Genomic DNA, 14,336 nt, shown 5'->3' on the forward strand with positions numbered 1-14,336 from the left:
ACCCACCCACTCCTGATTCTTTGTCCTGGCATTTCCTTATCCTGGCATTTCCCTGTACTGGGCCATCGAACCTTCTCTGGACCAAGGACCCCTCCTCCCTTTGAGGTCCAACAAGGCCATCCTCTGCTACATATGCAGCTGGAGTCATGGGTCCCTCCATGTGTACTTCTTGGTTGGTGGTTTAGTCCCTGGGAGCTCTGGGGGTACTGGGTGGTTCATATTGTTCTTCCTATGGGGCTGTAAGCTCTTGCATGCATTATGTGCCTGGTAGGGTAAAACTCAGGGCCTGGCACAAGCAAGGGATCAGCATAGTTAGTATGGGTATTTATTGTGAGCCCATAAAGGATTCACTGCTGCAGGAGATTTTACATTGATTTACATTAGTCACTTATTTAACCTACAGCTGCTCTCCAGCCCCACAGACAGACAGACAGACAGACAGACGCTGTGTTTGGAACTTTTCTTCTTCCAGTCACCACCCAGCACAGAATGACCAGTTATATTTGAATACTACCCTCGGAATTTTTGTGTCCACGGCAATGGCTTTCTTGAAGAATACACATTCTCAATTTGAGTTTAATGTTTTCTCAAGACTCATTTCAAAACCAACATTTGTGACTAGGATACCGCAAAAGTGGTGTGTGATGTTTCCAGGCATATTGGAGAGCTGTGCTTGCCCCTTTCCTGGAGATCCTGATTTTGATTACTGGCTTCAAGGTGTCCTTTCCATGTTGTATAGTCACGGTTTTTGTTTGTTTTCCTTTAAAAAAAAAAACATGTAATGTATAATAATTAATTTAAAACTATGCAAATATCCTGATGATCTCAACCTGCCGTTATCACCAGCATCATCTACTGGTGATTTGGGGGATTTTTGTTTGTTTGGTTTTGGCCTGGAATTCTCTGTGTAGACCAGGCTAGGGTCAGAAGCATACATACCACTCCTGTCCTTTTTTTTTTTTTTTTTTTAATCTGTCATTTTTCTGGTTGTTGCAATTTGACTTATACCCTGAGAGAGACTTCTCCGTCGAGTGTGCTAGGGGTGTGGGCTCAGTTCCTGTTTGACTCACTGGATTATAAAGCATTGGAGCTGACTTAGTTCTGATACTGAAGTCATCCCCGTTGGGCCGGCTGCCCTTCCCTGGCCGCCTTGTCTTTGTTAGGATCTCCCCTCCCCCTCCTTCTTTCCCTCCCCCTCTGCCTCTGCCAGGACCTCCTTGCTTTGCAATGCAAGAAGTCTCCGCCCCCATTTGTAAACACTGGCATTCCTAACTTCTTAGGATTAGGGGCTGCAGGAAAGATTTTTAGAGAATCCAGTCTGCTGAAAGGCTAGCCCAGTGAACTATTTCTGAAAAGCCAGGCGTGTGAACTGTTTCTGTTGCTTTGAATTGTTGCCCAGACAGCATTCTGTATTGACTTAGCAAATTTGTCATTCTTAAATCAGTCTTAGAATGTAAAGGAAACAGATCGCTCCACGGCCATCTTTCTTCCGTTGATATTTATTTCAGTTTCTTAAATGAGCAAACGCCTCCTCATTTCTTCATGCGTCTCCTGTGCATCCAAGTACCAGGAGATGGAAGTGCTAATGACAAGTGTTTTTCTTCTTCAGAAAACAGCCCGCTATGGCTAGCCCTGGGTGGACTAACCTACTCTTTAGACCAGGCTGTCCTTGAAGCTCCCAGACCCCCCTTCCCCCAAAACCACTTTTATCTCTAGAGTGTTGGGATTAATGCCATGACCCACCACACCTGGCAAGATTTTTAAAAATGAAATTTGACCAAAGAACTTAGTCTCTGTCTTTTAGGACCACGTGAATTAACTGCCTTCATATCGTTCGACTAGAGAGACAAATCTTTCCCAGTCTAAACGTGAACCCCAGTACCTCCTCACATCTCAAGCAGACGATCCTTTTCTCTTCCCAATGTTCTGTGTTCCTCATAATATTTTTTATTAAGTTGTTTTGCCTGTAATTTTCTCACAATGCTTAAAACATTTTATCACATTTGTTTATGTGCTTTGTGTGTGCATGTGTGTGGTGTGCGTGAACTATAGCAGCAAGCATGTGGAGTTCTGCAGACAACGTCAGGGAGTCGGGCCTCAGCCTCTACCCTGTGGGTCCCAGGGAATAAACTGTAGTTCTCAGGCTCAGCAGCCAGCAGGTTACCAGGCGAGCCTCTCCCTGCCCGCCCCTGCCTCCCAGAGGGCTGGGATTACAGGCGTGCACCACACCGCCCTGCTCCAGATTACTATTCTTAATGTGCTGTGTCCTCACTTCGCAGCTTGGTAGCTTTGCTGCAGAGCTTACAGAGCAGGTTTTATATCTGATTAAATAAAATTAGTTCTTGATAAGACTGGCATTCCTTTCGACTTTACAGAGCGCTAGCAGTCAGTGCATTTTCCTCTTACTGCGGGCAGTCAAGCTTCTTTTGAGGACGAGATGAAAAGGATCCTGCTTACTTGGGAGGATATTCCTGCAGAGAGAGTTTGCTGAGCCCCCACCCCCACCCCGCCAGTGTTTACAGTGGACGGTTTGACCAGATCTCCTGGCTGTCCTCAGTAGGGAAAGCCCTGGCCCTCCTGGAGAGCCCTCCTCTCACACAGCTGCTGATGGTCCTTTTTTCCCTTCCAGACATGACGCTCCTCTCCTCCCAGTCTTCACCCCTGGCCGCTCCCTCTGGGTTTGTGTCCACTGAGAAGCCAGAGCAGAGGATGCTGGAGAAGAGAGCCATGGTGGTGACGGAGCTTTTGCAGACGGAGAGAGACTACATCCGGGATCTGGAGATGTGCATCGAGAGGGTCATGGTGCCCCTGCAGCAGGCACAGGTGGGAGCCGGGAGGCGGCCTGACCGTCAGCATGGCTGGCCTTTTACACCCGAAGTGTTGGGGTTGGAGTGAAGCTGTCTTCTACTGCGGTACCATGACTGCAGACTGAGCAGCTAAGTGGTGAAGGAATAAAGAACCAACAGAGAGGAGGACAGACTTACCTTCGCCCATAGTTGGTTGGCACTCTTGCTTTTGAGCCTGTGGCAAGGCAGCGTATAGGGACAGGGATAGTGCAGTAGGACAAACCTGCGCCATCCTGGCATCCGGGAAGCAGAGTGGAAGGGGCGGGGCCTCAGCTAGCTCTGGTGCTGTGCTTTCCTCCACATCCCCATCTGCTAAAAGACCCGCCCCAGGTCTTTAACAGGTGAACCCTGGGGGACACGCTGGAGTCAGACCACAACTTAGTGAGAGAGAAGGGATAGCACCAGAGATGGTTCTGGATGCCTATGCTCTAGAAACGGGGCAAAAGCTAGGGAGATGACCTTGGAGAAATGGTCCTACCGTGAGTGGTGTCATTAACTGCGTCTCCGTGTGCGTCCTCACACTTTGTCACTCTTGCTCAGGTCCCAAACGTTGACTTCGAAGGCCTCTTTGGAAATATGCAAGCAGTGATCAAAGTCTCAAAGCAATTGTTGGCCGCCTTGGAAATCTCCGATACTGTAGGTATGAGCTCATGCAGTTGTTTGGCCTCAGGTGTGGTGGGAGAGGGGGCTCTTCTGAGCCAGGTGGTATAATAGGGAAATGGCATTTTACCTGGTGCAAAGGTTGTGACCTCCCTGTTTTCTCAGTCAGCTTTGATGTGATGTCATACAGCATGATGTTTTCAGACTGGAGGGTTATGAAATCAACTTGGTGGGTCAGTCACTACTTTTCAATAAGATAAATAGAAAATATCACAATATACTATAGTAATAGCTACTTGTTTAAAAAAGAAACTTATATTTCAATTCTGTATCTAGGTTCCCCAGGTAGTGATTTACATCGTATTTATTGCTAAGATGTTGCACACACCTGTAATCACAAGTGGTATGGGCAGGAAGATCAGAAGTTTAAGGTTATCCTAAACTACATAGCAAGTTTGAGGCCAGTCTAAACTACATAAGACCCTGTTTCAAAATTTTAGAACTTTTTCTGTATAATTTATAAAAAAAATACTTAAAGAACATCATATCACTGTTATAACTTAGGGTGCTTATCCATTTCCTATTGCCTGTGTATGGAATTGGACACTTAGCAACTTTAAGCAGTGAACATTCCACAGGCCCTGTGGGTAGGAACTAGAAGTGGCTACGATGAGTGGCCCTAGCTTAGCATTCTCTCCGGGCTGGAGCTGGCCTGCTGGCCCGGCCTGTTGTCTTCTGGGTCTCGGGCTCCATTCTTGTCATGGGAACCTGTCTTCACAAAATGGATGGGTCCAGAGTTCCCAGAGGGACCAAGCACAGGAGAACACCTGGGGTGGCCTGATCTCAGAATGGCCCTGCATCCCTTCTGCTGTATTCTGTCAGGATGTCATGGCAGGGGACACACTATCATACTGCTGTTTCAATGGAAACAGACAAGCCCTTCACAGTTGCAGCTGCCCTGTTAAACTCTGGCAAAGGGGACCCTATGCCATTTTAGCTGGTCATGGGGTACGCAACTGCAGTTCTAGCACTTGGAGGCAGAGGACTGAAGCCCACTTCTGGCTAGCCTAGTCTTCACAGAGGCTAGTCAGAACTATATAGCAAGGCCCTGTTTAACACAGATAGAAGAAAGTCTTTAAGTCTGCAGACCTTTTCCAGACCTCCACCTGGCTTCTCTTTGTTGTTGCCTGGTGCTTGTTGCTATGCCTATGTCTAAATTGACTGCTAGAAAGAGTGTGGGGTCATGCTGCCAGCTTCGATGGCCACAGGGGCCGTCAGAGCAGGGTCAGGGCCTGCCTTCCTCAAGGCACAGGGGAAAGACTGTGGCCTGAAGCCAGTGCATGGGCAGCCTGCCTGGATCTCAGAGATTCCCACCGATGGTGGTCTAACAGACAATGGGGAGGAAGTGTGCCCATGGTCACGTGACTCATAATTCACCACCTGCCATTCTGACTCAGGTTCGTATGGTTGAGCTCAGTCAGAGTACAGTGTATGCTGGGTTAGCACTGTTGTTATTGTTGAGCTATTGGAAAGCACAGCCTGGGTACCTGGTTGGATGGAGGGAAGAACAGAGCACATGAGTCATGGGACCCAGCCTGGACTCAGTAATAAGACACGAAGGAAGGCTGGAGTGTAAGATCACGCAACGTTTGACGTACCTGCAGGTGACTGGTTGAAATTAGGAGAGAAGCAAGAGACTTAGCTGCCGTCTAAAGAGGACTAATCGCTCGTTTTTCTTCCTTTATGATTGTTGGGCCTCAGGTGGCCCTGCTTGACTCTGCTCCCCTGTATGTCAGATTTGGCTTAGGCACCAGCTGATGTTTGGGACTTGAGGGGCTGCACTGTTAGAAGCTGGTAGTGGGAAAACGGGGTGACGTGGGCAGACACAGGGCTCAGATGATCGTCTGGTTACGAGGGTCCCCATACAGTATGTCTCAGACTGTGGAGAGGCTTTCCCCTTCTTGGCCACCTTCCTGTGAGTGCAGTGAGCGTTCTTTTCATGACTGGTGAGATTAAGTTCTTGCAAGGGAGCTTTGCTTTAAGGTTGGTGAGGGTTGCTTCTGGCATGAGGTGGTCTTGGTCCTTAGAACTTTCCAGGTGAGGATGTCATACTGTTGTGACAGGTGTTGGCCCTACAAGGTGTTTGAGTGAATGCCTCAGCTACTGTTAGTCTAAGAGCTACATCAGCAGAGTGAGGAATTAGGGTAGCCCAGCCCCCACCTGCCCAGTAGTGCCTATGTTCATTGGTAGTTCTTCTCTTCATTCTTTAAGTCAAACAAAAGTTAGATGGTGGACTCATATGCTGATAGCATCATATAGCTATATGGCCATAGGAACAAAGAGGCTCAGATGCAGGCAAGAGGTTTAGCCTTAAGAAGAGGACAAAGATGGTGGTGGTGATGTGGAAGGGGCCCGGAGCACGAGAGCATCGCAGCTACAGCGGCAGACAGCCTCAAGGCCAAGTCCTCAGTTGGTAATGAGTGGACAAAAGATGAGCATCCCATGAGGGAAGGGTCCGAGAGGCTAAGAAAGGTAAATCAAAGTGTCGTGAAGCCATTAGCAAATTACACAGAGAGAAGGGGCAGAGGAAAGAATACTTCTAATAAGGCAGAGAGTTGAGGCGGCTGCTCTCACCTGTGGAATGGAGAGGTGGCCCCACAGTTAAGAACTCTGGTCAGCACCTAGCATTCCTGTGAGGAGGTTTACAACTGCTTGTAACTCCAGCTCCAGGGGATCTGATGCCCTCTTCTGCCGTCCGTGAGAACCAGAAGATTCACACACACATAATAAAGTTAATAAACCATGTGTAGAAACTTACTTAGGGGTCAGTGCTATGCCTGACTGCCTGTAGACCAGTTAGCCTATGAATAGATGGCTTATAAATCTGTAAGTCTGGATAGAAAAGAAAGATTACATATTTGCTTATTCATTTATTTTTACTGATTTCTAGCTGAAATTTTACATTCACTTTAAGTGTGACTATAGGTAAACAGTAACCTGAGATTTTGTCACTGGCATCCGTTCATGTCACATCAGACTATTTCATTTACCTTTAGTTTTGATTCCACTCAGCCAGACATAAATGCTGTTTCTAGTTGCTTACCTCTGTCACAGAGTGAACGTGTGAGGATAGCCACGCTCATTCCTGCACCCTGTTACAGCAAAGCACACACAGAAAGCACACGCGAGAGGCTGGCTGGAGTGATAGCTCAGGGACAGGCAGCACTTGTTTCTGTAGAGAGAAGACCTGGGTTCGATTCCCCGCATCCACATGGTGACTCACAACTGTCTGTAACTCCAGTTTCAGGGGTTCCAGCGTCCTCTTCTGACATCCGTGGGCACCAGACACATATATGGTGCATGCAGCCAAACATGAGTTAAATTTTTTTTTTCAAATTCCAAAATAAGCAAAGCACCATCATATTGCAGATTAGAGTAGTCTAGTAGATCATTGTGCCCTTGTGTTACCCAGAGTTAGAAACCACTGCTGTGGAGGGATTTCTTCATCCTCGTGTCTGTTCTTGGAGAGTAGAGAAGGAGAGGGCCTTGTCACCTGGTCACATGATGACCTGGAGCGTGCGTGCAGATGCTATCCTCTGCCTTCATGAAGAGGGCCGGAAGCTGTATCAAGGCAGAGTTTGTAAATACATGTTGTGAAATATAAATGCCTGGGTAAAGGTCCTCTCACTCGTGGCTTGAATAATTTATAGTTTAAGCTATCACAGGGGTATTTATTAATTTGATGGGTTATCTGATTGTTTCTTGCAGCAGGTGAACTTGAATGACCATACCATTGGTTGATGTACTTTGTATTTAGGATAGCGAGAGTAGTCCTGACATTAGTGTATGTTTGTGTGTGCTCCAAAGGACCCGTGTTTCTTGATCACCGGGACGAACTTGAGGGAACATACAGGGTTTACTGCCAGAACCACGATGAAGCCATCTCGCTACTAGAGATCTACGAGAAGGATGAGACGATCCAGAAGCACCTTCAGGACTACTTGGCAGATCTCAAGTAGGAGATTTGATGGTCTCCCCGCATGGCTCCCACAGATGTCCCCCGTGCTTATATCTTCTTGTGATATCTGCCTGCCAACGTTATTTTACATATAAGGGATTCGTTATGATGTGTCCTGTGCTGTAGCTTGCTAGTTTCCATTATGTAGTGGAAATCTTAGGTGACTTCCCGATTGTGTCCCTTGTAGAGCAAGCCAGGGATAGCGACACACACCTCTAGTTTCAGCACTAGGAGGCTGAGGCAGGACTGCAGAGAGGTCAAGTCCAACAGGGTCTACACAGTCCATGCTATATAGCGAGACCTTGTCGGAAGGAAGGAAGGAGGGAGGGAAGGAAGGAAGGAAGGAAGGAAGGAAGGAAGGAAGGAAGGAAGGAGGGAGGGAGGGAGGGAGGGAGGGAGGGAGGGAGGGAGGGAGGGAGGGAAGGAAGGAAGGAGGGAGAGAAGGAGGGAGGGAGGGAGGGAAGGAAGGAAGGAAAGAAGGAAGGAAGGAATCATGAGTCAGCTCTTTTAGGGACGAAGCATCCAGGAAGATGGTGGCTCGCTGTCTATTGGTGTCCAGAGTTTTCTTCTGTCCCGTGTGGCTTTTGTCTGCGGAGTAGGCTTGTTGTGATACCAGTGAGAAGATGACACTGTCTCTAATGCACTCTCTCTTTTCCCCTCACGCTTCCGCCCTGCAGGAGCCTGTACCACGAATGGTAAGTCCCCTCCGCCTGGTGCCGGGTGCACACACCATTTTCTTCTACCCCGTGGAAGGCTGCTTTCATTTCTTTGTAGACAGAAATCTAGGCCTACTTTGCCATGTTCTTCATAGCACTAACCAATACCAAATACCACCTTGCATATTAATTTAGTTACTGCTTGTTTTCTTCCCACCACAAGGATATCTTTTGGTTGCTGTTCAGTACCTATAATAGTGCTTAATAATTATCAGGTGCCCAATACATGGCAGCCACACACCATGGAGTAACTTCTCAGTCAGTGGTTAGCCACCTGTGTGACAGTGATTCCTGGAGCTCATGCCCCTGGGGGCACGGTGGCTGCCCCACTGTGTGCAGTGCATCCTGTAGGATCAGGACGGCTGCCCCACTGTGTGCAGTGCATCCTGTAGGATCAGGACGGCTGCCCCACTGTGTGCAGTGCATCCTGCAGGATCAGGACGGCTGCCCCACTGTGTGCAGTGCATCCTGTAGGATCAGCGCGGCTGCCCCACTGTGTGCAGTGCATCCTGCAGGATCAGGACGGCTGCCCCACTGTGTGCAGTGCATCCTGCAGGATCAGCACGGCTGCCCCACTGTGTGCAGTGCATCCTGCAGGATCAGGACGGCTGCCCCACTGTGTGCAGTGCATCCTGTAGGATCAGCGCGGCTGCCCCACTGTGTGCAGTGCATCCTGCAGGATCAGGACGGCTGCCCCACTGTGTGCAGTGCATCCTGCAGGATCAGCACGGCTGCCCCACTGTGTGCAGTGCATCCTGCAGGATCAGGACGGCTGCCCCACTGTGTGCAGTGCATCCTGTAGGATCAGCGCGGCTGCCCCACTGTGTGCAGTGCATCCTGCAGGATCAGGACGGCTGCCCCACTGTGTGCAGTGCATCCTGCAGGATCAGCACGGCTGCCCCACTGTGTGCAGTGCATCCTGCAGGATCAGCACGGCTGCCCCACTGTGTGCAGTGCATCCTGCAGGATCAGGACGGCTGCCCCACTGTGTGCAGTGCATCCTGCAGGATCAGGACGGCTGCCCCACTGTGTGCAGTGCATCCTGTAGGATCAGGACGGCTGCCCCACTGTGTGCAGTGCATCCTGCAGGATCAGGACGGCTGCCCCACTGTGTGCAGTGCATCCTGTAGGATCAGCGCGGCTGCCCCACTGTGTGCAGTGCATCCTGCAGGATCAGGACGGCTGCCCCACTGTGTGCAGTGCATCCTGCAGGATCAGCACGGCTGCCCCACTGTGTGCAGTGCATCCTGCAGGATCAGGACGGCTGCCCCACTGTGTGCAGTGCATCCTGTAGGATCAGCGCGGCTGCCCCACTGTGTGCAGTGCATCCTGCAGGATCAGGACGGCTGCCCCACTGTGTGCAGTGCATCCTGCAGGATCAGCACGGCTGCCCCACTGTGTGCAGTGCATCCTGCAGGATCAGCACGGCTGCCCCACTGTGTGCAGTGCATCCTGCAGGATCAGGACGGCTGCCCCACTGTGTGCAGTGCATCCTGCAGGATCAGGACGGCTGCCCCACTGTGTGCAGTGCATCCTGTAGGATCAGCGCGGCTGCCCCACTGTGTGCAGTGCATCCTGCAGGATCAGGACGGCTGCCCCACTGTGTGCAGTGCATCCTGCAGGATCAGCACGGCTGCCCCACTGTGTGCAGTGCATCCTGCAGGATCAGCGCGGCTGCCCCACTGTGTGCAGTGCATCCTGCAGGATCAACACAGCTGCTTCACTGTGTGCAGTGCATTCTGCAGGATCAGCACGGCTGCCCCACTGTGTGCAGTGCATCCTGCAGGATCAGCACGGCTGCCCCACTGTGTGCAGTGCATCCTGCAGGATCAGGACGGCTGCCCCACTGTGTGCAGTGCATCCTGCAGGATCAGGACGGCTGCCCCACTGTGTGCAGTGCATCCTGCAGGATCAGGACGGCTGCCCCACTGTGTGCAGTGCATCCTGCAGGATCAGCACGGCTGCCCCACTGTGTGCAGTGCATCCTGCAGGATCAGCACGGCTGCCCCACTGTGTGTAGTGCATTCTGCAGGATCAGCACAGCATACTCTCCTAACATCGACTGTCTCAGGCAGGGCACAGAGGTTACTGTGCAGTACAGGACTGTTTGTTGATTGCGTGAAACCCAGATGCAGAATCAAAGACCCAGCTGTCTTTAGGGATAGCAGGTGATACCCAGAGAGACCTTGGCACTGACCCTTGACTGGAGCCCTCTTCTGCTTGCTTTCCCAGGGGATGCACCAATTATATCAACCTGGGCTCCTTCCTCATCAAGCCTGTACAGAGAATAATGCGTTACCCGCTGCTGCTGATGGAGTTGCTGAATTCCACCCCAGAATCCCACCCGGATAAAGTGCCTTTAACCAGCGCAGTCCTCGCCGCCAAGGAAATCAATGTTAACATTAATGAATATAAGCGTCGGAAGGATTTAGGTAAGAAAGGTGCCGTTGCCATAGGCGTTTCGCTAGAGAACTACTTCCCAGAAACTAGACAAGGCGGGGCCTGGTATGATGGGCCTGGAGGAGAAACGGTAATGGACTTTGAGACTGTCGGGGCAGGGATAACTTGCTCCCTCTAGACCGCTGAACACGGGCAGGGATGACTGAGCAGTGAGCAGTGGGCTGACAGCGCCTCTGTGGGAGGCGTGTAGGTGGCCTGGGCCCTGATAGCCGCAGGCTCTCCCCCTGTCACTACCTGGGCCCAGTGACCTGCTCCCCGCGGTGAGCCCCACATCTCCCTACACCCCCTACCCCCGCCCCCAGCCCTGGGCACTGTGCAAACAGACGCCCACTCGTTCCCCCATAGAATGATCTGGATTGCTTTATTCCTTCCTGCGCCGTCTCTCACTGAGAGACGCTCAGCAGGCGCAGTGTGGAGACTGCACTGAGGCAGGTCCTGTAGGGCGGCCGCGTGGCCTTCTCCCACTCCGTGCCTCCGCCTCTGTCATGTCCCCGCACAGTGATTGGTGCTGTGGCTTTCGGAGCTCTCTGCCATGGGGCCCTTCGTTTAGGGTCGGCTTCCTGATGCAAAGTCCCCTTCCACGGTGTCGGGGTGTCCTTTCTGCTCCATGTCACCATTCCCGCCGACACTGCCAGTCTCCAGGGTTTCCTGTGAATATGCCTGAAGCCTGGCACTGGCTGTACTGCGTGAGATCGTTGTACATAAACATCTCGTTGTGTACAGGGCCATCATGTACTGACCTCAGGTGGCTCGGAGAGGTGAAGAGCATTTATAAAGCTGAGCCTTGATCAGTGGCAGACCTGAGCATCCAACCCAGAGATTCCCCGGCCGCAGCCTTCTGGCTCTGCTGCCTTTCCTCCTCTCCCCAGCCCCGCCCCTGCCGCCAGTCTCTCTCTGCTGAGGGAGCCATGTGTTGCTCCGACTGGTTCTTCAGACTAATACTTGTTTCAGCTGTAAGTTATGGAAGACCAGCATTCACTGCTGTTTAGGCTAATTTCACTTTTTGTTGCGTTTTAGAAAACCCTCCTGTTTCTGGGTTGTTAGGCTCATTGAATTCAGGTTGGGGCGGGGCTCTCCTGACCAAAGGCCTTGGCTTGCATCCTAGTGCTTAAGTACCGCAAAGGGGATGAAGACAGCCTCATGGAGAAGATCTCCAAGCTGAACATCCACTCCATCATCAAGAAGTCCAGCCGTGTTAGCAGCCACCTGAAACACCTCACCGGCTTCGCGCCGCAGGTGAGCCCCTCGCTGCAGGCCCAGCCTGTCTTTGACAGCTCTGCAGGACCCCAAGGGCAGCTGTTGGCATGGGTTGACCTGGGACCCTTCTTGGTGCCTCCTCTGGCTTTGCCAGTTAGTGGAGATAGGGCCCTGCAGCTACGAAGCTGCTTATAATCTGTTTGGGGAGCCTGACCCACAGTGCAGACATCTTACGCTACAAGGGATTTAAAAGATCAGGTAAATGGATGCCTCATGCTACAAAGAGGAAACCAAGAAAGGAAGAGGTTGAGCAGTGTGAAAGGCAGCTCGGCAGCTGCAGACCTGGAAGTCTCCACACACATCCCGTGTGCCACAAACAGATGCCAACAGCACGGAAGGCACACGGCAGAGGGGACTCACCACGACTGCACTTAGTGTCCACTGTCGCTCTTAAACCGTTCAGTGAAAACGTGCTTCAGAACCTGAGTTCATCTGGCCCGTTGGGGAGGGGCCACCAGGCCGGAGCAAGAGCAAGGGAAGGGCCTGGTGGGCAAACGGGGCAGTGCCAGGGATGGAGAGGGCAGCAGCCCACCAGCACAGGGCTGTGAAGTGAGCGTGGAAGTCGGTAGGTCCACACGTGTTTCAGAATTCAGAGTCACAGGCAGGTTCCAAGCTCAGCTCCTGTGATCCAGGGGGACTGCAGGGTTACAGTCTTGTGGAAGGTCTGCCGAGTGGACGTCCAGTCTCTAAAAGCATGCCTCCCCTTGAACAGCTCAAAGATGAAGTGTTTGAAGAGACAGAAAAGAACTTCCGGATGCAGGAGAGATTGATTAAATCGTTCATCCGAGACCTGTCCCTCTACCTCCAGCATATACGGGTGAGTGTCGCGGTCACCGCAGTTAGGGACACCCAGTTACGTGCTCACCCAGGACGCTGTTTAATGAAAACAGTTTGGACTGGAATGAACGATTTTCCATGGAGTGCTTTCTGATATTTTTTATTGAGTTATTCACTAGTTAGCACATTCTAAAGATGAGAGGGTTTTTTTTAATTGAAAATACTTTTTTTCCTATACAGTTTATTCCGATTATGGTCCCCACTCTATTTCTTCCTGTTCTTCCCCCCTCCGCTCCCCTCCCCTCCGCCCCCCTCCCCTCCGCTCCCCTCCCCTCTGCCCCCACCTAGTTTGACCCCTTTCTGTCTCTCATTAGAAAACAACAGCCAACTAGGGATAAAAATAAAATAAAACAGAATAAAATAAAATAAAACAAAACCAGACAAATCGGAATAGGAGACAACAGACAAAAAGGAAAGGCACAAGAAACTGAGATAAAGAGGAATACTTTAAAAATGAATAAAAATGCAAAATCTGGGGCTGGAGAGATGGCTCAGTAGTTAAGAGCACTGACTGCTCTTCCGAAGGTCCTGAGTTCAAAATCCCAGAAACCACATGGTGGTTCACAACCATCTGTGATGGGATCTGACGCCCTCTCCTTCTGGTGTGCCTGAAGACAGCTACAACGTACTTACATATAACAGTAAATAAATCTTTGGGCTAGAGTAAGTAGAGGTCCTGAGTTCAATTCCCAGCAACCACATGATGTCTCACAACCATCTGTACAGCTACAGTGTACTCATGTACATTAAATAAATAAATCTTTAAAAAATGCAAAATCTGTAGGGCTTAAAATAGTAATAATAATAATAATAACAACAACAAGAAGAACAATTATGAAGCCAGGTTGTGGTGGTGCGTGCCTTTAGTCCCAGCAGGGGAGGCAGAGGTAGGCAGACCTCTGTGAGTTTGGGGCCAGCCTAGTCTGCAGAGTAAATTCCAGGACAGAAACCTTGTCTTAAAAAAACCCAAAAGGTCAATAAACAAATAACTAAAAGTAAAGCAATTGATTAAAATCAATTTTCAAAAAGCCCCTACCTGTCTTTATAGGACTAGGACCCTCCAAAGATGCCACTCAGTTGGCATCCACTGCTGAGACTCCCTGGGAGAAAGCTAGTTTTCATTTGTACGTGGTCATCACCTGGGGATAGTTTCAGGGTTAGGGACGGGCTGCGTGTGCACTCCTTAGGGCCCATCTGCTACCCCCACGTGACGCATAGGGCCCTGATTCACAGTGAGGCGTGCTGCTTCCATCTCTGCGAGCTCATGTGTGCTTGGGTCCTGATGTCTAGGACGCCTCGTTTCCTTGGTCGCGTCTCTCCTGATGGCTCTTTCTCTCTTCCACCTCCTCTTCCGCAGGGTTCCCCATCCTGGAGGGGAGGGAGGGATAGGGCTGGGTGATCCAAGGTCTCTCACTCTGCATACTGTCTGGCTGTGGGTCTCTCTTTGTCCCCATCTGCTTCAGGAGGAGGCGTCTGATGGTGGCTGACCAAGGCACTGGTCCATGAGCATGACAGAATGTCATTAGGAGTCATTTGGTTGCCATGTTCCTTTTGTAGAAGAGTAGTATTTGATTTTCCCCTAAACCCCTGGCTGTCTATCTA

At 50.7% G+C, this 14,336-nt stretch overlaps 1 protein-coding gene across 4 annotated transcripts in view; it reads left to right on the forward strand.

Annotated features, from left to right (window-relative positions):
• Positions 1-14,336, forward strand: part of Dnmbp (dynamin binding protein) — a 96,597-nt gene that overhangs the window by 65,712 nt on the left and 16,549 nt on the right. For all 4 annotated transcript variants that reach the window (XM_052185364.1, XM_052185374.1, XM_052185391.1 and 1 more), the window contains 7 exons: positions 2,630-2,823; positions 3,387-3,486; positions 7,314-7,461; positions 8,142-8,159; positions 10,413-10,612; positions 11,746-11,876; positions 12,610-12,714. In XM_052185364.1, the coding sequence (XP_052041324.1) occupies positions 2,630-2,823; positions 3,387-3,486; positions 7,314-7,461; positions 8,142-8,159; positions 10,413-10,612; positions 11,746-11,876; positions 12,610-12,714 (896 nt within the window). The remainder of the gene's footprint in view (positions 1-2,629; positions 2,824-3,386; positions 3,487-7,313; positions 7,462-8,141; positions 8,160-10,412; positions 10,613-11,745; positions 11,877-12,609; positions 12,715-14,336) is intronic.

The sequence above is a fragment of the Apodemus sylvaticus genome, chromosome 1 (assembly GCF_947179515.1).
Source record: "Apodemus sylvaticus chromosome 1, mApoSyl1.1, whole genome shotgun sequence".
Classification (NCBI taxonomy): Eukaryota; Metazoa; Chordata; class Mammalia; order Rodentia; family Muridae; genus Apodemus; species Apodemus sylvaticus.